The following is a 26,693-nucleotide window of genomic DNA, read 5'->3' as shown; positions in this document are numbered from 1 at the left end:
CATATGAGGAATGTTTGAGGACTCTGGGTTTATACTTGACGGAGTTTAGAAGGCTGAGGAGGGATTGAACTGAAACTTACAGAATACTGAATGGCCTGGACAGAGTAGATGTTGGAAAGATGTTTACATTGGTAGGAGAGACTAGGACCTGAGGGCACAGACTTAAAGTAAAGGAAAGACATTTTAGAATGGAGATAAGGAGAAACCTCTTCATCCAGAGAGTGGTGAATCTATGGAATTCATTGCCACAGAAAGCTGTAAAGGCCAGGCCATTGAGTATGTTTGAGACTGAGATAGATAGGTTCTTGAGTATCAAGGGGTTTAAGGGTTACAGGGAAAAAGCAGGAGATTGGGGATGAGAAACCGATCAGCCATGATTGAATGGCAGAGCATACTCGATGGGCCGAATGGCCTAATTTCTGCTCCTATGTCTTACAGTCATAGATACACAGAGATGTACAGCACAGAAACAGACCGAGGTAAAAACAATGACTGCAGATGCTGGAAACCAGATTCTGGATTAGTGATGCTGGAAGAGCACAGCAGTTCAGGCAGCATCCAAGGAGCAGCAAAATCAACGTTTCGGGCAAAAGCCCTTCATCAGGAATAAAGGCAGTGAGTCTGAAGCATGGAGAGATAAGCTAGAGGAGGGTGGGGGTGGGGAGAGAGTAGCATAGAGTACAATGGGTGAGTGGGGGAGGGGATGAAGGTGATAGGTCAAGGAGGAGAGGGTGGAGTGGATAGGTGAAAAAGGAGATTGGCAGGTCGGACAAGTCCAGACAAGTCATGGGGACAGTTACTGAGCTGGAAGTTTAGAACTAGGGTGAGGTGGGGGAAGGGGAAATGAGGAAACAGTTGAAGTCCACATTGATGCCCTGGGGTTGAAGTGTTCCGAGGCGGAAGATGAGGCGTTCTTCCTCCAGGCGTCTGGTGGTGAGGGAGCGGCGGTGAAGGAGGCCCAGGACCTCCATGTCCTTGGCAGAGTGGGAGGGGGAGTTGAAATGTTGGGCCACGGGGCGGTGTGGTTGATTGGTGTGGGTGTCTCGGAGATGTTCCCTAAAGCGCTCTGCTAGGAGGCGCCCAGTCTTCCCAATGTAGAGGAGACCACAAGGGGAGCAACGGATACAATAAATGATATTGGTGGATGTGCAGGTGAAACTTTGATGGATGTGGAAGGCTCCTTTAGGGCCTTGGATAGAGGTGAGGGAGGAGGTGTGGGTGCAGGTTTTACAGTTCCTGCGGTGTAGGGGAAAGTGCCAGGATTGGAGGATGGGTTGTAGGGGGGCCAGGTAGTCACGGAGGGAACGGTCTTTGTGGAAGGCGGAAAGGGGTGGGGAGGGAAATATATCCCTGGTAGTGGGGTCTGTTTGGAAGTGGCGGAAATGTCGGCGGATGATTTGGTTTATGCGAAGGTTGGTAGGGTGGAAGGTGAGCCCCAGGGGCGTTCTGTCCTTGTTACGGTTGGAGGGGTGGGGTCTGAGGGCGGAGGTGCGGGATGTGGACGAGATGCGTTGGAGGGCATCTTTAACCACGTGGGAAGGGAAATTGCGGTCTCTAAAGAAGGAGGCCATCTGGTGTGTCCTATGGTAGAACTGGTCCTCCTGGAAGCAGATACGGCGGAGGCGGAGAAATTGGGAATACGGGATGGCATTTTTGCAAGAGGTAGGGTGGGAAGAGGTGTAATCCAGGTAGCTGTGGGTGTTGGTGGGTTTGTAAAAAATGTCAGTGTCAAGTCGGTCATCATTAATGGAGATGGAGAGGTCCAGGAAGGGGAGGGAGGTGTCAGAGATGGTCCAGGTAAATTTAAGGTAAGGGTGGAATGTGTTGGTGAAGATGATGAATTGCTCAACCTCCTCGCGAGAGCACGAGGTGGCGCCAATGCAGTCATCAATGTAGCGGAGGAAGAGGTGGGGAGTGGTGCCGGTGTAATTACGGAAGAAATTACGGAAGGCACTGACATTTTTTACAAACCCACCAACTCCCACAGCTACCTGGATTACACCTCTTCCCACCCTATCTCTTGCAAAAATGCCATCCCGTATTCCCAATTTCTCCGCCTCCGCCGTATCTGCTCCCAGGAGGACCAGTTCCACCACAGAACACACCAGATGGCCTCCTTCTTTAGAGACCGCAATTTCCCTTCCCATGTGGTTAAAGATGCCCTCCAACACATCTCGTCCACATCCCGCACCTCCGCCCTCAGACCCCACCCCTCCAACCGTAACAAGGACAGAACGCCCCGGTGCTCACCTTCCACCCTACAAACCTTCACATAAACCAAATCATCCGCTGACATTTCCGCCACCTCCAAACAGATCCCACCACCAGGGATATATTTCCCTCCCCACCCCTTTCCGCCTTCTGCAAAGACCGTTCCCTCCGTGACTACCTGGTCAGGTCCACACCCCCCTACGACCCACCCTCCCATTCTGGCACTTTCCCCTGCCACCGCAGGAACTGTAAAACCTGTGCCCACACCTCCTCCCTCACCTCTATCCAAGGCCCTAAAGGAGCCTTCCACATCCATCAAAGTTTCACCTGCACATCCACCAATATCATTTATTGTATCCGTTGCTCCCGATGTGGTCTCCTCTACATTGGGGAGACTGGGCGCCTCCTAGCAGAGCGCTTTAGGGAACATCTCCGGGACATCCGCACCAATCAACCACACCGTCCCGTGGCCCAACATTTCAACTCCCCCTCCCACTCTGCCGAGGACATGGAGGTCCTGGGCCTTCTTCACCCCCGCTCCCTCACCACCAGACGCCTAGAGGAAGAACGCCTCATCTTCCGCCTCGGAACACTTCAACCCCAGGGCATCAATGTGGACTTCAACAGCTTCCTCATTTCCCCTTCCCCCACCTCATCCTAGTTTCAAACTTCCAGCTCAGCACTGTCTCCTTGACTTGTCCGACCTGCCTATCTCCTTTTCCACCTATCCACTCCACCCTCCCCTCCCTGACCTATCACCTTCATCCCCTCCCCCACTCACCCATTGTACTCTATGCTACTCTCTCCCCACCCCCACCCTCCTCTAGCTTATCTCTCCACGCTTCAGGCTCACTGCCTTTATTCCTGATGAAGGGCTTTTGCCCGAAACGTTGATTTTGCTGCTCGTTGGATGCTGCCTGAACTGCTGTGCTCTTCCAGCACCACTAATCCAGTATTTGGTTTTCAGCATCTGCAGTCATTGTTTTTACCCTATTGGTCACCCAGCACAGCTCAGTCAGCCTATTGGTGGCCTTATGAATTCAAACTTGAACCTTTACTCAAATCACAGGAAGAGGTGGTGTCGTGGCAACATCAGTGGATCGGTATTCCCGAGATCCTGGCTAATGTTCTGTGGACATGGCTTCCAATCTCAGGAATTTAAATTAAATTAATAAATCTGCACTTTGAAAACATTAAATGGTGACAATGAAACCATTGTGGATTGTTTTCAGAATCTGACTGACTGACGTCCTTTCGGGATGGAAATCTGCCGCCCTGAGCCGGTCAGACCTACACGTGAGTCCGAAGTGCCCTCTGCAGTGACTGAGCAAGCAACTCGATTCCTGGACAGTTAAGGACGGTTCACAAAAGCCATTGACACCAACGTCCCATCAAAGAACGTTTTTTAAATCACTGTGTTTTTTTAACCCTCCAGGCCTTGGGGAGTCAGTTTGTTGCAAATGCAGTGTGGTAATAAATTGGTGACTTTACTGGTTTATAACCTAAGGATCTGTACTAATAATCTGACCTCCCAACGTCAGTTTGATCAGTTGAAATTGCAGCATCACCAGAGGCGGCCAATCGGTCCAGTGTGACTGGAGAGTCACTGAAGTGGTCCCAGTTCTCCAGTATCTCCCTGAAGCCCAGCTCCTTGCAAATTCATTCTTACATCTTCCCCCACAGTTGGGCATCTATAGACTATGTTACAGTACCTACACTGTATTTTAATTCCAACCAAATAGACTCCATCCTTGACAGATCCAGGAGATTTCTACTCTCCTGTATATAGCAACCATCATCTGTACTGCAACCTGTGCTCCTTCCTGTCCTTCCCAGTATTTGCTGAATGCCTTGTATCCCAGGAATTATCAGTACAATTCCTGTTCTTCTTTGAGCCAGGTCTTAGCTTTTGCCCCAATGCTCTCGTTGCAATGAACCTACGTGGACCTGCAGCTCACCAACCTTCTGTGTGTTCCCATACACGCACTGGAAACAGAACTCTCTCTCACTGGATTGCTTCTCACACCAGAACTTTTGTCCAGAGCAAGAGAATCAGGAATGCTCTCAACTCCACACATCTGGCTTGGGAGCTCAGGCTCTGATGGTCAGGTGCCAGGAGGTGGAGGGAGGGGCTGGCTGCTTGCAGGGGCTGCGGGCACACAGACTGGCATGGATGGGTGCAGACAGACTGTGCGTTCAGTCCACGTCAGCGCCCTAGCACCCCAGCTGTAAGAATCAAAGCTCCCCTCCTCACCTTGCCCACCCAACACAGTGGCCATGCTTACCTCTGCCCACCCCTATTGCCCCTTCACTCCCCAGAATGGTCTCTGTGCCAATTCACAGCAACTCCAGCCTTGCATTGCCAACTCACATTGTACCTGCCAAGGGCTGACCTCAGGATTTGCACCAAGACGAAACAAGACAAAGTTGCACGTATCAAATGACGAATTCATTCAGTTAACAAACCACTCAGTACATCGAACATTCAGGTGAAGAACATGGATGCAATTAAGGGCAGATTGGATAAACAGGACGAGAGAGGAAGTGAAGGATAGAGTGATTGGATGGGATAAAACGGGGTTGGGAGTAGGTTGGCGTGGGAGTGTAAACACTGGATGGACCAGTTGGTTTCAGGTCAATGTCTGTGCCAAGCCTCTCTGCCCACGGAGATACTGGTCTGTGCCTGGCCTGGCTCCGTGTTCATTCTGATTGGACAGCACGTGCTGTGGCAATCGATCCTGAGTTGTGAGAGTGACACCTGGCAGCCTCAGTCTGAGTGCTGTTTGTCCCCCTTCCAACCAGCTCTCTCATTCCCACTTCTCCCACCTGCTCATTCCTTATGCCCTGATGTCTCCTTGTCCTGTTGGACCTTGAGGCAGCAGTGAGGATCTGATCCAGACCAACCTGAGCTCTCACACGTCCCTGTATCAGTGACGAGTTGGTGTCATCCTGGTACAGAGCTCCCCATGGAGCAAGTCTTGGGGGGAATTTGACCATCACCCATTTGGCTCACATGACCCAGCCAATGACACAAGGACAAGCACGCCTGTCCACCTCATAGACAGGCCTTATCTCTCTACACCTCATCTTTCGCCTCGGAACACTTCAACCTCAGGGCATTCAATATGGACTTCACCAGTTTCCCCACTACCCCAGTTCCAGCCTTCCCAGCTCAGCACTGTCCTCATGACCTGTCCTACCTGCCAATCTCCCTTCCCAACTATCCACTCCACCCTCCCTCTCTGACCTATCGCCTCCATCCCCACCCCCATCCACCTATTGTATTCTTTGCTACCTTCTCCCCACCCCCACCCCACCCACCCACCTCCCCCCCCCCACCCCCCCATTTATCTCTCCACTCTGCCTCTATTCCTGATGAAGGGCCTTTGCCCGAAACGTCGATTTTCCTGCTCCTCGGATGCTGCCTGACCTGCTGTGCTTTTCCAGCCCCACTCTGATCTAGACTCTGGTTTCCAGCATCTGCAGTCCTCCCTGTTGCTTAAGCCTGTCTACCTGGATAGGTGACACTTCCTTGCAGGAGATGTCTGATATTTGGCTAGGACAGTAGAGGTGGAACCGTTTCTTGACATGCGTTAGTGGTCTGTGCCTTGCTACTCTGAAGGACAGCTGTGAGCAGCCGCCTGGTGACCCAGACTTTCCTATTTTCCATTGATTTGCTGTCAGTCCACATTCCCCACCTCCCGACCTCGGCGTGGTCCCTGTGGCCTCGGAAATGCTGATGTTGACTTTGACAGCTTTCTGATAATTATTCGTCCAAAGTCTGTGAGAGACAGTGCAGTCTGCCAATGCTGGAGATCAGAGGGGCCAGGCAGCATCCGAGGAGCAGGGCAATCAATGTTTCGGGAATTCCTGATGAAGGGCTCCAGCTCGGAACGTCAAACCTCCACGGTGAGACCATCGACGACGATGGAAGCTGGAATCTCGACGTTTTGGTCTACAACACTGCTCCCACTGACACTAATTCCCTGCTGTTCCCTGCAGCTGGGTGTCAGTGCAAGGAAGCAGTAACAGTTTCTTACCCACGAGGCTGTTCCGCACCTTGGCCTTGGAGTCTTGAACATCATGTGGGTCAGCTCTGTCAGTGCGAGTGAACACACTGGGTTGGGTCACTCACAGACTACATTAACTGCAAAGAGTACACTCAGACAGAGAGGTTCTGGATCATTGATGGGTGTGAAGTGGGGGGGGGTGAGAGGTGAAGGAAACCCCAGCAAATGGAATGACGAGAGGTAGGCACCAGTACCATGGCATGGTCATGACATAACAGCAAGGGAAATTGGGGAGTGGGCAAAGGGAACAGTGGAGGATTGATGGGGTGGATCTATCCTTTGGCCAAATGATGGCCAGGTTTAAAGGTGAAAAATCACAGCGGGTTATAGGCCAATTTTTAACTTTGTACGCCCCAGTCCAACGCCGGCATCTCCAAATCAGCGTTAAAGGTGTCAGTACAAAGTGACGATAATTCCAAACGCTGTCCGAGCTCGGGGTGGAACTGTACTTACATCTCAATGGGAAGATCCTTCACGTCATTCTTAGTCCCGTGAAGAGACACAGAGAGGGTGGGGTCAATGTCAAAGTCATTGACCTTACTGGAGAAGTGGATCTTCAGCTGGTAATGATACACTGTGGGGACAAGGAAGAGAAAAGGGTTAATGGCTGGAGATTGCAGTTGAGAGTGACGAATGTGCTCTCCAGGGACACAAAGGTGAGGACTGCATTGGGGAGGGCGGAGAGTGAGAGGGGCATGAGGAGGGAGGGGCATCAAGGAGGGAGGGACACCAGGAGGAGGGGCACGAGGGGGGAGGGGCATGGGGGAGGGGCACGAGGGGGGAGAGGCACGAGGGGGGAGGGGCCCCGGGGGGAGGGGCATGAGGAAGGAGGGGCATGAGGAAGGAGGGGCATGAGGGAAGGAGGGACACCGGGGGAGGGACACCAGGAGGAGGGGCACGAGGGGGGAGGGGCACGAGGAAGGAGGGGCACGAGGGGGGAGGGGCACGAGGAAGGAGGGGCACGAGGAAGGAGGGGCACGAGGAAGGAGGGGCATGAGGAGGGAGGGGCATCAAGGAGGGAGGGACACCAGGAGGAGGGGCACGAGGCGGGAGGGGCACGAGGGGGGAGGAACATGAGGAAGGAGGGGCATGAGGAAGGAGGGGCATCAGAGGGAGGGACACCAGAGGGAGGGACACTAGGGGGAGGGATAGGAGGAGCGAGGGGCATGAGGAAGGAGGGGTCCCGGGGGAGGGTCACAAGGACGGAGGGGCATGAGGAGGGAGGGTCTCACAGACACAGAACCGAAGCTCCTGTCTGTGTGGCCATTGCCCTGGGTCGATAGCCTGCCGTACTGTGGTCTTCTCACACATTCCCACTGTTTGCCACTGCTCTGTAACAGGCTCATTAATGACTTAATAGGCCATGATGTAAAGAGAAATAGAAGCAGAGGATAGGCCATTTGGCCCGTCAAATCTAAACTCCACTCTTCAGCAAGATCAAGGCTGGTGACTGGGATTTTAACGCCACTTTCCTGCCTACAGCCCTATCACCTTCGACTCTATCATCATGCCAGAAACTGTCAAACTCAGCCTCAAGTAAACTCAAAGACCCAGTTCCACTACTGTGAGCCCTCAGTGATCACTTCTCCCAGGAAGAAACATTCCTCTTTCTCTTGATCTTAAATGGCAGACTCTTGGGAAGGGATGTTACAATAGGATTGTCCTCCTTCTGTGAGGAGCCTTGAAGCACAGGGCGGTTTCAATGGTCTCTCACAACCCAATTACCCAATCACCCCCTTGCTGACCTCGACAGTGAGACAAAGGCTCATTCCACAGCCTGCCGAGTCCTCAGTCCATTGTCAGTGAACACAGAGTGACCGAGAGAGATAAGCCAGTCCCCTTCAGAGTACAAACATTCAACATGATACAGGGGACAGTTCAATCCTGCATCCATTCACAGAGTACCGCAGAAAACCAAAGACTGTGCTTTCCCTTTCGTCAGATGTGGGTGCTACTGGCAAGAGCAGATTTTACTGCTCATCCCTAATTGCCCTTGACAAGTGGTTCTCTAGGCCATTCCAGGGGGCAGTTAAGAGTTAACCATATTAGAACCATAGAGTCCTACAGCACCAAGACAGGCCCTTCGGCCCAAACTGGTCCATGCCGACCAAAATGTCTGTCCATGCTAACCCCATTCCCCTGCACTGGGCCCATATCCTTCTAATCCTTTCCTATCCATGTATTTGTCCAAATGTCTTTGAAATGTTGTTAATGTACCCGTCTCAGCCACTTCCACTGGCAGCTCATTCCATATGTGTACCACCCTCTGGGTCAAAACCCAGCCCCTCAGGTTCCCTTTTATCCTTTCCCCTCTAACCTTAAACTGATGCTCTCTAGTTCTCGATTCCCCAACCCTGGGAAAAAGTCTGAGTGCAGTCACCCTATCCGTGCCTCTCATGATCTGATCTTATACACCTCTGTAAGACCCCCCTCAGTCTCCTACACTCTAAACAAGAAGGCCCTAGTTTGTCCAGCCTCTCTCTATAGCTCAGACCCTTGAGTCCCAGCAACATCCTTATAAATTTCTTCTGCACTCTTTCCAGTTTAATAATATCCTTCCTTGAGCAGGGTGGCCAAAACTGAACACAATACTCCAAGTGTGGTCTGACCAACCTCCTGCAAGACTGGAACCTAATTTCCCAACTTCGACACTCAATGCTCTGAATTGGGTTGGATTTGTCTGGACTCAGTGAATGTCTGGATCTGAACTCTCTGACAGGAACAGAGAGACAGAATCCACCTCATTGTTTCCCTGGAACGTTTAACTCCCTGGGTCTGCTTTGATGATTGAAGCTCGTTGTAAAAGCAAGAAATTGCACCGTTTCTTATTAAGGAGCAGCACCGGGCAGAGGCTCAGCTTTTCCATCATCCAGAGCAGGGACAGGCCATTCAGCCTGTTGTTTCCGTGCTGGCTCAGAACTCTTCACTCAATACAGCCCCCAATCCCTGCACTCTCCCCACCTCTCTGCAAACTCCGCCTTTCCAAGAATTAATCTAATTCCCTTTTGAAAGTTATTACCAGACCACAACAGCTCACCAAGTGGTTCTCCTCAACTCCAATTTGATCTTCTTGGCCAGTTACTGTAAATTGGCCTCCCCTGGTTATCCAGCTGCTCACAGAACACACGTTTCCCTCTGTTCACTGCTCAATACTTTCATCAGATTCAGCACTGATTAAATCTCCTTCTAAATGCCCTGCCAGAAGGTGAATCATGCCCCAAACGCTGGCAAAGGTGGGCACACCCACAACTATAAGTGCGCTGGACCCCAAACTCCTCCCCCTTTGAGTGACTAAACAATAATCAGTAAATAAACTGACTTATAGTTTTATTCTATTTTCCCTCCAAAAACACGAGTGGGCCGATTCCAATTCAGGTCCCCTATGGGTAACATTGGATTTGGCAGAAACTATGGACACACAAATTATGTTGGTGTAGAAATTAAGGGACAGTAACTACAATGGACATTTTCTAACCAATCTGTTACAGAGAATCCCTATAGTGTAGAAACAGGGCCCAACAAAGTCCACACAAACCCTCTGCGAGTAATATTGCAATCCTATCCAAGACTTATCCCTGACTAATGCACCTAACCTACACATCCCTCAACACTGTGGGCAATTTAGCACGGCCACTTCACCCGACCTGCACGTCTTTGGACTGTGGGAGGAAGCCAACATTGGCACAGGGAGGGGGCAATTATGGGCAGTTAAGGTGCCATTACTTGCCTGGTGTGCTTCTGCCTATGCTAATGTTAACCTGCTCTGCAGAGGTGCCAGGCACAGACACTAATGATCCACATTGGGGAAAGGAAACTGATTTTAACTCCGTGGGTTTGGGGGCGGGGGAGAGTGTAGTTGGAGGAGGATGAGAAATGGAGAGGCCCAAACAGTTCTGTTTCGTTCTCTGTCAGGTCGGAGGTGGGAGGCGCTGTTCGGAGCTGCATGAGGTAAGTTTAGTGATTCCCCCTCACCTCCCCGCACCAAATCAGTCCTGTCTTCCCCAGACCCCACTCTAGGATTTATCCCCTGTGGTTTGAGTTTCCTCTTGCTGCTCCTCACGTGGAGACATTGTTTCCCTCCGGGAGAATTTAAGACCACACGCAATCATCTCAGAACTCTTTGATGACAGAGATGGGGGAGTTTCTCCTCTCAGAGGGGAGCGAATCTTTTTAAACCTTCTAGCTGTCGAGCCTGGCTCTTTGAGGATATTCAAGGCTGGGACAGACAGATTTTTAATCAGGAAAGGGAATCACAGGCTATGGGGGAAAAGGCAGGAAAGTGGAGGAGTCGAGGAAATTCAGCTGGGATTTTATTGAACAGGCAGAGCAGATATGATGGGCTGAATGGCCCGCTTCCACGCTGAGATCTTATCAGCTTACAGCCTGTGAAAGCCTTGAGCATGTTTATAGGGGACACCAGATATCCCTCAATCAGACAGTGCTCTCCCCAACCCCTACCCACCCCATTCCCCAAATCAATATAGGCACCAGCCATGGCCTACCTCCCCACTCCCCCATTCCCCAAATCCAGACAGGCACCAGCCACGGCCTACCACCCCCATTCCCCAAATCCAGACAGGCACCAGCCACGGCCTACCACCCCCATTCCCCAAATCCAGACAGGCACCAGACACGGCCTACCCCCCACATTCCCCAAACCCAGACAGGCACCAGCCGCGGCCTACCACCCCCATTGCCCAAATCCAGACAGGCACCAGCCAAGGCCTACCCCCCACTTCCCCAAATCCAGACAGGCACCAGCCACGGCCTACCCACCACATTCCCCAAATCCAGACAGGCACCAGCCACGGCCTACCATCCTCATTCCCCAAATCCAGACAGGCACCAGCCACGGCCTACCATCCCCATTCCCCAATTCCAGACAGGCACCAGCCGCAGCCTACCAATCCCCATTCCCCAAACCCAGACAGGCACCAGCCGCGGCCTACCCCCCACATTCCCCAAATCCAGGCAGGCACCAGCCGCGGCCTAAAACCCCCATTCCCCAAATCCAGACAGGCACCAGCCACGGCCTACCCCCCACATTCCCCAAATCCAGACAGGCACCAGCCAAGGCCTACCATCCCCATTCCCCAAATCCAGACAGGCACCAGCCACGGCCTACCCCCCACATTCCCCAAACCCAGACAGGCACTAGCCGCGGCCAACCCCCCCCCATTCCCCAAATCCAGACAGGCACCAGCCAAGGCCTACCATCCCCATTCCCCAAATCCAGACAGGCACCAGCCACGGCCTACCCCCCACATTCCCCAAACCCAGACAGGCACCAGCCACGGCCTACCCCCCACATTCCCCAAATCCAGACAGGCACCAGCCACGGCCTACCATCCCCATTCCCCAAATCCAGACAGGCACCAGCCACGGCCTACCCCCCACATTCCCCAAACCCAGACAGGCACCAGCCACGGCCTACCATCCCCATTCCCAAATCCAGACAGGCACCAGCCACGGCCTACCACCCCCATTGCCCAAATCCAGACAGGCACCAGCCGCAGCCTACCACCCCCATTCCCCAAATCCAGACAGGCACCAGCCGCGGCCTACCACCCCCATTCCCAAATCCAGACAGGCACCAGCCACGGCCTACCACCCACATTCCCCAAATCCAGACAGGCACCAGCCGCGGCCTACCAATCCCCATTCCCCAAACCCAGACAGGCACCAGCTGCGGCCTACCCCCCACATTCCCCAAATCCAGACAGGCACCAGCCGCGGCCTAAAACCCCCATTCCCCAAATCCAGACAGGCACCAGCCACGGCCTACCCCCCACATTCCCCAAACCCAGACAGGCACCAGCCGCGGCCAACCCCCCCCCATTCCCCAAATCCAGACAGGCACCAGCCAAGGCCTACCATCCCCATTCCCCAAATCCAGACAGGCACCAGCCACGGCCTATCCCCCACATTCCCCAAACCCAGACAGGCACCAGCCACGGCCTTCCCCCCCGCATTCCCCAAATCCAGACAGGCACCAGCCACGGCCTACCATCCCCATTCCCCAAATCCAGACAGGCACCAGCCGCGGCCTACCCTCCACATTCCCCAAATCCAGACAGGCACCAGCCACGGCCTACCACCCCCATTGCCCAAATCCAGATAGGTACCAGCCACGGCCTACCATCCCCATTCCCCAATTCCAGACAGGCACCAGCCGCAGCCTACCAATCCCCATTCCCCAAACCCAGACAGGCACCAGCCGCGGCCTACCCCCCCACATTCCCCAAATCCAGACAGGCACCAGCCGCGGCCTACCACCCCCATTCCCAAATCCAGACAGGCACCAGCCACGGCCTACCCTCCACATTCCCCAAATCCAGACAGGCACCAGCCACGGCCTACCCCCCACATTCCCCAAATCCAGACAGGCACCAGCCACGGCCTATCATCCACATTCCCCAAATCCAGACAGGCACCAGCCACGGCCTACCCCCCACATTCCCCAAACCCAGACAGGCACCAGCCACGGCCTACCATCCCCATTCCCAAATCCAGACAGGCACCAGCCACGGCCTACCACCCCCATTGTCCAAATCCAGACAGGCACCAGCCGCAGCCTACCACCCCCATTCCCCAAATCCAGACAGGCACCAGCCGCGGCCTACCCTCCACATTCCCCAAATCCAGACAGGCACCAGCCACAGCCTACCACCCCCATTGCCCAAATCCAGACAGGTACCAGCCACGGCCTACCACCCCCATTGCCCAATCCAGACAGGCACCAGCCGCGGCCTACCACCCCCATTCCCCAAATCCAGACAGGCACCAGCCACAGCCTACCACCCCCATTGCCCAAATCCAGACAGGTACCAGCCACGGCCTACTACCCCCATTGCCCAAATCCAGACAGGCACCAGCCGCGGCCTACCCTCCACATTCCCCAAATCCAGGCAGGCACCAGCCGCGGCCTAAAACCCCCATTCCCCAAATCCAGACAGGCACCAGCCACGGCCTACCCCCCACATTCCCCAAATCCAGACAGGCACCAGCCAAGGCCTACCATCCCCCTTCCCCAAATCCAGACAGGCACCAGCCACGGCCTACCCCCCACATTCCCCAAACCCAGACAGGCACCAGCCGCGGCCAACCCCCCCCCCATTCCCCAAATCCAGACAGGCACCAGCTAAGGCCTACCATCCCCATTCCCCAAATCCAGACAGGCACCAGCCACGGCCTACCCCCCACATTCCCCAAACCCAGACAGGCACCAGCCACGGCCTACCCCCCACATTCCCCTAATCCAGACAGGCACCAGCCACGGCCTACCATCCCCATTCCCCAAATCCAGACAGGCACCAGCCACGGCCTACCCCCCACATTCCCCAAACCCAGACAGGCACCAGCCACGGCCTACCATCCCCATTCCCAAATCCAGACAGGCACCAGCCACGGCCTACCACCCCCATTGCCCAAATCCAGACAGGCACCAGCCGCAGCCTACCACCCCCATTCCCCAAATCCAGACAGGCACCAGCCGCGGCCTACCCTCCACATTCCCCAAATCCAGACAGGCACCAGCCACAGCCTACCACCCCCATTGCCCAAATCCAGACAGGTACCAGCCACGGCCTACCACCCCCATTGCCCAAATCCAGACAGGCACCAGCTGCGGCCTACCACCCCCATTCCCCAAATCCAGACAGGCACCAGCCACAGCCTACCACCCCCATTGCCCAAATCCAGACAGGTACCAGCCACGGCCTACCACCCCCATTGCCCAAATCCAGACAGGCACCAGCCGCGGCCTACCACCCCCATTCCCCAAATCCAGACAGGCACCAGCCGCGGCCTACCACCCCCATTCCCAAATCCAGACAGGCACCAGCCACGGCCTACCCTCCACATTCCCCAAATCCAGACAGGCACCAGCCACGGCCTACCACCCCCATTCCCCAAATCCAGACAGGCACCAGCCACGGCCTACCACCCCCATTGCCCAAATCCAGACAGGTACCAGCCACAGCCTACCACCCCCATTCCCCAAATCCAGACAGGCACTAGCCACGGCCTACCCCCCACATTCCCCAAATCCAGACAGGCACCAGCCACGGCCTACCATCCCCATTCCCCAAATCCAGACAGGCACCAGCCATAGCCTACCACCCCCATTCCCCAAATCCAGACAGGCACCAGCCACGGCCTACCCCCCACATTCCCCAAATCCAGACAGGCACCAGCCACGGCCTACCATCCCCATTCCCCAAATCCAGACAGGCACCAGCCACAGCCTACCACCCCCATTCCCCAAATCCAGACAGGCACCAGCCACGGCCTACCTCGGAAAGGCATGTTTGCCCGGGTCTTCAAGAACATCTTGGTGCTCCTCTTACTGGAGACCCGCTTGACATTGTAGCCCAGTGTGTTGCAGCGATTCTTGCGACAGTTCAGGCACATGCCTTTCTTGAAGGATTTGTGATTGTTACAGCGATAGGCTTGGCAGGGCTGTTCCTTGTACAGCAGGGAATCGATGAATAGGTGGATTGACCGCTGATGTTCACACTTTACAGCTTCCGAAAACGCTGGAAAGAGACAAGAGACTGGCTTAGTACATCTCACTAACATGGAGCTGGGCTTGAGGTTACACCTGCCAGTCTGAGAGAGTTGGCATTTCAGGCTCTGTCCCATCAGCAACTCCCCTACTCCCAATACAAGGACAGTGACATTCCCTCCCCACCTCCCCCTCACCCTGGTTACTGTGATCAGATTACCTAAACCTCCCCGATCCCCCACCAGTGAATAACATAAACATAGAACAGTACAGGCCCTTCGGCCCTCGATGTTGTGCTGACCTTTTATCCTAATCTAAGATTAGACTAACCGACATAGCCTTCATTCTATTATCATCCATTTGCCTATCCAAGAGTTGCTTATGTGTCCCTACTGTCTCTGTCTCTACTACCACCATAGGCAGTGCATTCCACGCACCCACCACACTCTGTGTAAAGAACCTACCTCTGACTCTCCACTAAACAGGATAGCACGGTGGCTCAGTGGTTAGCACTGCTGCCTTACAGTGCCAGGGATCCAGTTTCGATTCCACCTCAGATGACTGACTGCGTGGAGTTTGCACATTCTCCCCGTGTCTGTGCGGGCTTCCTCCGGGTGCTCTGGTTTCCTCCCACACTCCAAAGGTGTGCAGTTTAGGTGAATGAGCCATGTTAAATTGTCCATAGTGTTCAGAGATGTGTAGGTTAGATGTATTAGTCAGGAGGAATGGGTCTGGGTGGGTTATTCTTCAGAGGGTCAGTGTGGGCTTGTTGGGCTGAAGGGCCCTGCTTTTCACACTGTGGTGATTCTATTCTATAAACCTTCCGCCAATCACCTTAAAATGATGCCCCCTCGTGATAGACATTTCCACCCTGGGAAAATGTCTCTGGCTATTCACTCTATCTATGTCTCTCACCATCTTGTACAGCTCGATGAAGTCACCTCTCATCCTTCTTCGCTCCCAAAAAAGCGAGAGACAACTCTAGTTTTGAACATTTGAAAAGACAGGGTTTGATTAGGAATAGTCAGCATGACTTTGTGCATGGGAGATCATGCCTCACAAATTTGTTAGAGATCTTTGACGAAGTGACCAGGAAGGTTGATGAGGGCAGGGTGGTGGACATATTCTATATGGATTTCAGTAAGGCCTTTGTTAAGTTTCCACATGGTAGTCCGCTCTGGAAGGTTTGATCCCACAGAATCCAGGGGGAGCTGTCAAATCAGATACACGATTGGTTTGATGGTAGGAAGCAGAGGGTAACAGTGGAAGGATGCTTATTGGACTGGAGTCCTGTGACTCGTGGAGAGCCTCAGGGTCGGTGCTGGGTCCATTACTGTTTGTTATCTATAGCAATGATTTGTACAAGAATGCACAAGGCATGATCAGTAAGTTTGCAGATGACACTAAAATAGGCAGTATTGTGGACAATGAGGAAGGTTATCAGAAATTGCAGCAGGACCTTGATTAGTTGGGGAAGTGGGCCGAGAAATGGCAAATGGAGTTTAATATGGATAAGTGTGAGGTCTTGCATTTTGGCAAGTCAAATCAAGTTAGGAGTTCCATGGTGAATGGTAGAGCCTTAAGGAGTACAGTAGAACAGAGGGACCCTGGGGTTCAGGTGGACTGTTCTCTGAACGTGGAGTCACAGGTAGACAAGACAGTGAAGGCGGCTTTTGGCACATTGGCCTTCATCAATCAGGGCTGGGAGTATAGAAGTTGGGAGGTTGTGTTGCAGTCATACAGGACGTTGATCAGGCCACCTTGGAGTATCGTGTTCAATTTTGGTCACCTCGCTATACGAAGGATGTTATTAAACTGAAAAGAGTACAGAAGGAATTTACAAGAATGTTGCCTGGACTCACCGGCCGAGTTATCGGGAAAAGCTCCCTCATCAGGTGGTTAGTGGGGCAGGATCATAAGACACAGAAGTTATAGTAAAGGATCAAAAAATTGTCATACACTGATGTGAGATATTGAACAAACTTAGATTGCTGTTAAGTCTTTAATCACTTAGAGTGGGGAAGCAGATAGTGATTTGTTAATATGTAAATCCCAGAACTTCTTTCAGAGCATATTCCTGAGATAACTTGAGGTTTGTTTTTTTTTTAAAAAAAGGTGACATCTCAGCTCAGACAATCCATTAACGGTGTGAGGTTAGAGTCTGTCTCTATCCCAACCTGGAGTCAGGCTGGTTCTATTTCCAGAGTAGGCCTTGATAAAATGTCACATGGACTGACTGACTGCCGACAGATTGTGCGCTTTTTGAACAAAATAGAGTGTATCTTCAAATACAAATCTGCAAATGCAAATTCACCCCATACGGGTGTGTGTGCACGCGTATGCGAGAGAGAGTGTGCGAGTGTGCGTATAGTGTAGTAGGGTTACCTGTAGAGTGACATGAACCAAGCTCCAAAAGCTAGTGCTTCCAAATACACCTGTTGTACTATTTTTAACTTTGTCTAACTGTCCATTTTTTTGTTACCTATCTATCTTCACCTGGTCTCCTCCAACTATCCACCCTGGTTTATTTTCCTGTTTTTTTTTCCACATAGCAGGCATCTCTGGCTGGGCCCAGCATTGATTGCCCGTCCCTAGTTGCCCCTTGAGAAGGTGGGGGTGAGCTGCCTTCTTGAACCGCTGCAGTCCACCTGCTGTGAGTCGAACCACAATGCCCTGAGGGAGGGCATTCCAGGATTCTGACCTGGTGACACTGAAAGAACAGCGATCTATGTCCGAGTCAGGATGCTGAGTGGCTCGGAGGGCAACTTGAAGGGGATGGTGTTCCCATGTATCTGCTGCCTTTGTCCTTCTAGATGGAAGTGGTCATGGGTTTGGAAGGTGCTGTCTGAGGATCTTTGGTGAGATTCTGTGGTGCATCTTGCAGCTAGTACACCCTGCTGCTGCTGAGACCAGCTCCCAATTTCTCCAGTCTCTGCACAGAAGGCCCTCATCCTGGGCCCAGTCCAGTGGCTCTCTCCAAGGCTGGGTCTAAAGCTGTGTCCCACAATGGAACCCACTCAGCTGCCAGTGTAGCCCCTCAGCCCTCTTACCAAAGATGCCAAACGTGACAATGTTGTTCACGGCCTTCTGCAAGTCACAACCAGGCTGGAAACTCCCTCCGTTCGGATAGATGTCAACGTGTCCAATCGGTTGCCGGATCCCAATGCTGATTCCCAGAGATTCCCGAGTGAAGGTGTGGAGAACGTCGACAAAAGTGGCATCATCGGGAGAAAGCCGTCCATGAGCGTGGGCTCCTTCAAATACTGGGCCAGCCGGATCCAGTCCTAAAGGGGTGGCAACATCAGAGCCAGGTTTGAGGTAAATGCTGTATCTCCAACAACAGGAAAATCAAGTCACCCAACTTCCTAAATCCTTTCTCAGCCCAGCCCCTGTGTGAGACTTTAGTACTGTGACTGTGATGATCACTGTCATCACCATCACCATGCCCAACCTCTACCTGGGTTAAGGGCAGGAACAGTGGGGCAGGTGGGCAGGCACACTTCATCAAATGGGTGTTGGAGGTTAGGCCTGTTGTAGGCCCAGGGTTTAGGCCTGTCCTTGGGTGGAGGTTAGGCCTGTGTAGGCATAGAGTTTAGGCCTATTCTTGGGGTGGAGGTTAGGCCTATCCTTGCGGTGGAAATTGGGCTTGTGGTCGGCCTAGCGGTTAGGCCTGTCCTTGGGGTGGAGGTTTTGTTGGTTTGGGTTGGGAAACAGAGGTTAGATGGTTAGGTCTGTTGGGGAGGAGGATGGCATTAGTCTGCTCTGGTGAGTGGGGTGGGAGTTAGCCTTGTCTGGGCGCAGGGAGAGACAGGCCTGTTTGGTGTGGGTAGAGGGGTTAGACTGCTTGATCCCTGGGCTGGTGTGCGTCTCTATCTTGCATCCATCACTAATGGTGCTGTGAAGCTGGTGAACTGTGGAGGGCACCGTTTTGTATACTAACACACACACACCATCAACCAGCATTCTGTCAAGGACGGAATGAGCCAATCAGAAATATTTTCACTGCACTACCTGTAATCCGGCCAATCTTATTGGCCGTGTGACTCCCTGCAAAGCCAGCCGCATGAGCCCCAAGGCTGTATCCAATCAGGTGCACCTTGTCGAGAGGAATCTGTTTTACGTTCTGTGGGAAAGAATGAGACCTGACGCCATTAGATTTAAAGGAGTAAAGTTGGTAAAGAATTGAAATAACTGTGCCTCTGGAAACAGCTCCTCACCTCCAGCCAATCAATCAGCTTGCTGATGTCTTGACCAACCAGCATAGTATTCTGGGCTGCTATTGGGTAGTGCTGGTGGGCACGATTGAGCCAATCCACAACAAGGACATTGGCGTCAGGCTCTCGCTGGTACAGAGCGGTAACTAATTTTTCAATCCAGCTCTCAAACAATCCACTCACCTGAAAGCAGACAAACAGAAAGTCAGTCCCTCTGTCCCGCAGTAAGCTCCTCAGCAGATTCAGTAAATTAGAGAGGGCACAGCCTCTGGCATCCTGGGCTATTGGAACTTTGTGAGCAGACAAAACTCCTTAACGTTTGCTTCCACAGGCCTTCTTATGCTCACTCTTCCCTCTCCTCCCTACAACCTTTAACTTTTTCCTTTGAGCGACTCAAACAGCATGGATTCAGACTCTTCTGTACAACTAGTCCATATCCACCATGTTCCCAAAAACTAAACTAGACCCCCTTGCTTGCGTTTGGCCCCATATCCCTCTAAACCTCTCTTATTTATGAACTTATCCAAATGTCTTTTAAATGTTGTAACTGTATCTGCATCCACCATTTCCTCTGGCTGTTCACTCCACACAAGAACCTCACTGTGTAAAAGAGGCGTCCTTTTTAAAACTTTCTCCTCCCACCTTAAAAATATGCTCCCTAGCTTTGAACTCCCCCACCCTAGGGAAAGGACCCTTTGCTATTCACCTTATCTATGTCCTTCATGATTTTATCAACTTCTATCAGGTCACTCCTGAACCTCCTACATTCAAGTGAGGGAAGTCCCAATTTATTTTCATAACTCAAGCCCTCCGTTCCCAGCATCATCCTGATAAATCTTTTCTTAATCCTCCCCAGTTGAATAATAGCCTTCATATAGCAGGGTGACCAACATTGTACACAGAGCTCCAGATGAGGCCTCACCAATCTCTGATACAACCTCAACATGATTTTCCAACTCCAATACTCAAACGGTCTGAGCAATGAAGGCAAGTGTGCTAAACACCGCCCCAATCTCTGACACAAATTTCAAAGAATTATGTATCGGAACCCCTAGGTCTTGCTGTTCTACAACACTACCCAGGGTGCTACTATACAACTTCTGCCCCAGTCTGTTTTACCAAAATGCAACACCTCGCATTTATCCAAATGAGACTTTATCTACCATTCCTCAGCCCATTGACCCAATTGACCAAGATCTCTTTGTAATCTCAGATAAACTGTCCAAGACATCACTAATTTTAGCGTCACCCATAAACTTACTGACAATGCTTATCCAAATCATTTACATCGAAGTGGGCCCAGCACCGATTGCTGGTTACAGGCCTCCAGTCCGAAAAACAACTCTCCATCACCACCCTCTGTCTCTTACCAACAAATTAATTTGTATCCAATTGGCAAGCTCTCCCTGAATCCCCCGGTGCTGTAACTTTGCTAACCTTAAGCTTCATGTCGAACTCTCTCTGTTGGTGATTGCAGGAGGTTAGAGAAACGAGTTAAATAATTGCTGTCCATTCTGGTCCTTGTGAGGGCATATCACGTCCAGAACCTTTTTATAGAATAGAATTGCCACAGGTGTGCAAACAGGCCCTTCGGCCCAACAGAAAGATGTTGTGAAACGTGAAAGGGTTCAGAAAAGATTGACAAGGATGTTTTCAGGGTTGGAGGGTTTGAGCTACAGGGAGAGACTGAACAGGCTGGGGCATGTTTTCCCTGGAGCGTCGGAGGCTGAGGGGTGACCTTATAGAGGTTTACAAAATCATGAGGGGCATGGATAGGGTAATAGACAAGGTCTTTTCCCTGGGGTCGGGGAGTCCAGAACTAGAGGGCATAGGGTTAGGGTGAGAGGGGAAAGATATAAAAGATACCTAAGGGGCAACTTTTTCACGCAGAGGGTGGTATGTGTATGGAATGAGCTGCCAGATGAAGTGGTGGAGGCTGGTACAATTGCAACATTTAAGAGGCATTTGGATGGGTATATGAATAGGAAGGGTTTGGAGGGATATGGGCTGGATGCTGGGATGTGGGACTAGATTGGGTTGGGATATCTGGTCTTCATGGACGGGTTGGACCGAAGAGTCTGTCTCCATGCTGTCTCTATGACTCTAAGTCCACCCAGACCCATTCCCACTACCCTATATTTACCCCTGACTAATGCACCTAACCTACACATCCCTGAACACTATGGACAATCCACTTGACCTGCACAACTTTGGACTGTGGGAGGAAACTAGAGCTCTCACAGTAAACCCACCCAGACACGGGGAGAATGTGCAAACTCCACACAAACAGTCACCTGAGGCTGGACTTGAACCCAGGTCCCTGGTGCTGTGAGGCGGCAGCGCTAACCACTGAGCCCTGGATATCCTTTTCTCTATAAGCAACGTCATGGTTACAATTTAATACTTTGGAGAATGTTCCAGAATGTAAAGCTAATCTATAGACCCACACCAGTTTTGGCTGAATCTCCACCCCACTTTGTTCCAAAACCCTTTACCGTCCCAAAAAAAGATCTGTCAATCTCGGTTTGAAATGTTACAATTTGGTCTCAAACCTTTTGGGGGAAGGAGTTACAGATTTCTTTCTGTGAAACAGCTCTTCCTGATTTCGTACATGGAAGGCTCAGCAATCCCTTTCGGGTCGCACTGCCTTGATTTTATATTCCTCATCCCCCCCCCCCGTATCCCTCCAAGCCAGATCACCCTTCTCCCTATCTCTGGAATCCCCTCTGACCCCCAAAAGCCTTTGGTGATCTCCGCATTTCACCAAACCGTTTCACTCCACCCCACCAATGGGAGCTGTTCCTTCAACTGCCCAGGCCCTTGAGCTCAGGAATTCCCGCCGGAAACCCTTCACTCCCCTTCGACAGTCTCCTCAAAACCAAGATTTTGGCGTCTCCTGTCCTAGTAGCTCATTGGCTGGCCCAGTTTTGCACTTCATTGCGATTGCTCATTTTAAAAAAGGCACTAAGTAAATGCAGTACATTGTTGTCAACTGCCCTACCGGAGGAAATGATTTTCTCCTTCACTCAGATCATATTCTTTCTCTCTCACTGTCATATCCTTTAAATATTTATCGACAAAAGTCTGATTATCCCCCTGGTCTTGCAAGAGAGAACAAGCCTATTCTGTGTAACCCACCACGCAGTTGCTTAATGTTTCGGAGTTTAGAACACTTCTAGATCATGTGCTAGTTGGGGTGATGCTGTGTGTTAACTGATGCTGAGGACAAATCAATGTAGGTCACTCACACTCCAGCCATGAACAATTAGGATGGTCTTGCTGGTGCTGTTGAAGTTGCACTTGCTCAGAGAGCTCTCCTGCCCTGGGATGATATAACACGAATCCTCGTTCGATTTCCACGCCCGCCGCAGAGAGAACTTGGTCTTAATGGAGTTCAGATCTTCGATATAGTTACTCTGGCGTCCGACACTGCTCTCTGGGGACACAGACACGGGAGACAATTATTGCGAAGTGAGCTGACACAGTGAGGGAGCAGAGAGAGACCCAGCCTACTCACCAGAACAACACACCGAGCAAAAGATTCAACATCAGAGAGATAGCCCTCTTAGACCCTCAACAAAACAATGGTTTCTTCAAGAGGCTGGAGACCCTGTCAGAAAGCGCATTGGTTACATCCTCGAGTATTTCCATCTCGGAAAAAAAAAAATCAACAAAACCCTGTTCGCCTGCTTTAAAATGTCCCTTTTGGAGTCGACCTCACAATCCCTCTCTGTCCTGCCCAATCATCGCATGGAGTTTAATCAGAAACAAATTTTAGAGACCTTGTTAAACAGCTCATGCCACAGTCAACACACATGCTCTGTCCAACCCCCCCCCACCCCACCACACCGGGCCTTTCCCGTTCCCTTCACACACCGACCCATACAGGAGCGTGGAGAGCATTCAGTCACCTTTGGATCGTGTCAAAGAGGCAGGGAGGAGCTCTTAGGAAATCAGAAGATCAACTGCTCGCTGAAGACTATTCGGCCTCTCGCCTGCTCAAGTCCCCATGGCATTATGTTTCCATTTCAGTGGAGTTTCTGGTCAATGATGAGCCTCAGTATATTAACCGGGGAAACAGGAGGAGTTAGATACATGAAGAGGTAGGAGAGAGATGCGAGAGTGAAGGTTGGAAAGGAGTAAAGTCTACATGATGGAAGCCATCAGCAGCTGGTCAGAGTTTCAGGAGAGTCAGGGGGCAGAGGTGAGTGTGGTGACCATCACGAAGGAGGAGGTGCTGGGGAAGCTGAAAGGTCTGAAGGTGGATAAATCACCCAGACCAGATGGACTACACCTCGGGGTTCTTCAGGAGATAGTCCAGGCATTGGTGATGATCTTTCAGGAATCACTAGAGTCAGGGAGGGTCTGAGGGCTGGAAAATGGCTAATGTAACATCCTTGTTTAAGAAGGGAGGGAGGCAGAAGACACTGGTTCACTCTGACTTCAGTCATTGGTAAGATGTTAGAATCCATCATTAAGGATGAGGTTGGAAGTACTTGGAAGTGTTTGGTAAAATATGGCAGTCAACTAGGCTTCAGCGATGGGAGGCCATATCCGACAAATCCACTAGAATTCTTGGAGCAGGTTAAACAAAGCCGTGATCTATTTGGATTTCCAGAAGGCCTTTGACAAGGTACTACACAGGAGGTTGCTCAATAAAGGGGTTAGGGACAAGGTCCTGGCATGGATAGAGGATTGGCTGACTGGCAGAAGGCAGAGAGTGAGGATAAGGGGGTCTCTTTCAGGATGGCAGACAGTGACTAGTGGAGTTCCACAGAAGTCAACGTTGGGACCACAATTATTCATGTTATACATTAACGATCTGGATGAAGGAACCGAGGGCATTGCTGCTATGTTTGCAGATGACACAAAGATAGGAGAACAGCCAGGTAGTGTTGGGAAAGCAGGGAGGCTGCAGGAGAACTTGGACAGGCGAGGAGAGTGGGCAAATGAAGGACAGATGGAATACAATTTGGGGAAAATGGGAGGTTCTGCACTTTGGCAGGAAGAAGGGAGGCTTGGACTACTTTCTAAATGGGTAAAGGCTTTGGAAATCTGAAGTACCAAGGGACTTGGGAGATGCAGTTCAGGATTTTCATCAGTTTCCCAGGTAGGTCCAGTTTGTAGTTAGGGAGGCAAATACATTGTCAGCAACTTATTGGTAAGGTCCTGGGGAGTGTTGCTGAACAAAGAGACCTTGGAGTGCAGGTTCATAGCTCCTTGAAAGTGGAGTCACAGGTAGATAGGATAGTGAAGAAGGCTTTTGGTATGCTTTCCTTTATTGGTCAGAGTATTGAGTACAGGAGTTGGGAGGTCATGTTGCGGCTGTACACGACATTGGTTAGGCCGCTGTTGGAATATTGCGTGCAATTCTGGTCTCCTTCCTATCGGAAAGATGTTGTGAAACTTGAAAGGGTTCAGAAAAGATTTACAAGGATGTTGCCAGGGTTGGAGGATCTGAGCTACAGGGAGAGGCTGAACAGGCTGGGGCTGTTTTCCCTGGAGCGTCGGAGGCTGAGGGGTGACCTTATAGAGGTTTATAAAAGTGTGGGGGGCACGGAAAAGATAAATAGACAAAGTTTTTTTTCCCTGGGATCAGGGAGTCCAGAACTGGAGGGCATAGGTTTAGGGTGAGAGGGGAAAGATATAAAAGAGACCTAAGGGGCAACGTTTTCACACAGAGGGTGGTACGTGTATGGAATGAGCTGCCAGAGGAAGGGGTGGAGGCTGGTACAATTGCAACATTAAAGAGGCATTTGGATGGGTTTATGAATAGGAAGGGGTTAGAGGGTTTTGGGCCGGGTGCTGGCAGGTGGGACTAGATCAGTTCAGGACATCTGGTCGGCATGGACGAGTTGGACCATAGGGTCTATTTCCTATGACTCTATGGGTATATGAATAGGAAGGGTTTGGAGGGATATGGGCCGGGTGCTGGCAGGTGGGACTAGATTGGGTTGGGATATCTGGTCGGCATGGATGGGTTGGACCGAAGGGTCTGTTTCCATGCTGTACATCTCTATGACTCTATTTATTTCAAGCGAGCTGGAATACAAGAGCAGAGATTCACTGCTGAGGCTGTATAAGGCTCTGGCCAGACCACATTTGGAAAATTGTGAGCAGTTTTGGGCCATTTATCTAAAGGAAGGACATGTTGGCCTTGGAGGGGGTCCATAGGAGGGTAACAAGAATAATCCCTGGGATGAAGGGCTACTCATATAAGAAGTGGGGATTGAGGACTCTGGGTCTGAACTCAATGGAGTTTAGAGGGATGAGGGGGGGGGACATTTGATCGAAACTTACAGGACAATGAGAGGCCTGGACAGACTGTATTGGACAGAGACCGATGGTTCTTGATTGGCAAGGGAATCATGGGGTTCGGGGAGAAGAAAAGAGAAAGGGTTTGAGAAATATGATCAAATGGTGGAGCGATGGGCCGAACGGCCTAATTCTGCTCCTACATTTAGTGGGCTCATAACAATGGACAAGCTCAAAGTCCGTGGATGCACGTGGGGCACTGTGCAATCATCAGCGAACATCCCCACTTCTAATCTCATGACAGAGTCGAGGCCATCGCTGAAGATGGTTGGGGTCTAGGAGATTATTCTCAGGAACTCCGACTGTAATGACCTGGAGCTGAAGTGACTGACCTCCAGCAGCCATGACCATTGCCCTACGTACTGGGTATAACTCCAACCAGCAGGGGGGGGGGGGGTTTGCCCCATGATACCCGTTGATTCCAGTTTGATTGGGGCTCCTTTAAGCCACGCTCTGCCAACCCCGTGCTGGTGCAGGAGATGCCCCACTCTCACTTGCCTTCGAGCTTAGCTCTTTTATCCAGGTTTTAGACCAGGGCTACAATGAAATCAGGTGCCGAGTGGCCCTGGTAGAGCTGAGAGTGATCCCTGGTCAGTTACCGGCGCGTTAACCGTCAATGGTACCTTCCATTGTTTTACTGATGATTCCCAGTGGGCCAAATGAACTGAAACCTGGCTGAAGCATTTGTCCTGTTTTCCACGGAGAGGAATACTTGAGGAATTGTCGGGCAGACACAGCTGCTGTAGCGAGGCTGGTGTTACTGTTGCTGCCAGTTCAGGAGTGCCACATTCAAAGCCATAGCACCGAGACGTTCAACACAATGGACACCATTTGGCAATCAAAATGGTGTCCGAGGCGTGCACACACACCCCTCTCGGACAGCCCGAGATGGATTGCACAGTGATCAAGGGCGCTGACATAGCAGTGGGGGAGCAGGTGCTGGGATTTCATCCAGCACAATAATTGGTGTCAAGTTGATGCCAATGCAGCCACTTTGAATCTGACCAATCCAGCTGATCCGGTCTCTCAAACAGCCGGCGTTACGTTTGCACAACGTTCAGCAGCATCTGCAATTCTCCAGGTGCTGAAGCAGACCATGTCCAAAAGCAGCAAGTTCTGGATAATATCTGGCTGGCAAGTGGCTAGTAACATTCGCACCAATCCTGTGCCAGGCTGTGACCAGCGCCAATCAAAGCAATGCCCCGTGACGTTCAATGGTGTTACCATCACTGAATCCCCCACTGTCATTATCCTGGGGCTGACCATAGATCAGAAACACAATTGGACTAGTCAAATAAAAGATGGCTACAAGAGTGGATCAGATATTAGGGATACTGTGGTGGGTAACTCATTCCCTGACTCCCTGAAGCCTGTCCA

At 51.5% G+C, this 26,693-nt stretch overlaps 1 protein-coding gene across 1 annotated transcript in view; it reads right to left on the bottom strand.

Annotated features, from left to right (window-relative positions):
- The window catches only part of LOC140494477 (lipoprotein lipase-like), a 31,819-nt gene extending 5,858 nt beyond the window's left edge, over positions 1-25,961 (bottom strand). The window contains exons 1-7 of the mRNA XM_072593694.1: positions 25,940-25,961; positions 22,250-22,437; positions 19,005-19,184; positions 18,799-18,910; positions 17,838-18,071; positions 14,576-14,818; positions 6,735-6,855 (exon numbers count right to left, since the gene is read on the bottom strand). Coding sequence (XP_072449795.1) covers positions 6,735-6,855; positions 14,576-14,818; positions 17,838-18,071; positions 18,799-18,910; positions 19,005-19,184; positions 22,250-22,437; positions 25,940-25,946 — 1,085 coding nt within the window. The 5' untranslated portion in view covers positions 25,947-25,961. The remainder of the gene's footprint in view (positions 1-6,734; positions 6,856-14,575; positions 14,819-17,837; positions 18,072-18,798; positions 18,911-19,004; positions 19,185-22,249; positions 22,438-25,939) is intronic.
- Between the last annotated feature and the right edge of the window lie 732 nt (positions 25,962-26,693).

The sequence above is a fragment of the Chiloscyllium punctatum genome, chromosome 24 (assembly GCF_047496795.1).
Source record: "Chiloscyllium punctatum isolate Juve2018m chromosome 24, sChiPun1.3, whole genome shotgun sequence".
Lineage (NCBI taxonomy): Eukaryota > Metazoa > Chordata > Chondrichthyes > Orectolobiformes > Hemiscylliidae > Chiloscyllium > Chiloscyllium punctatum.
The sequence above is the reverse complement of the archived record's forward strand: the minus strand, read 5'-3'. Positions and strand labels throughout refer to the sequence as shown.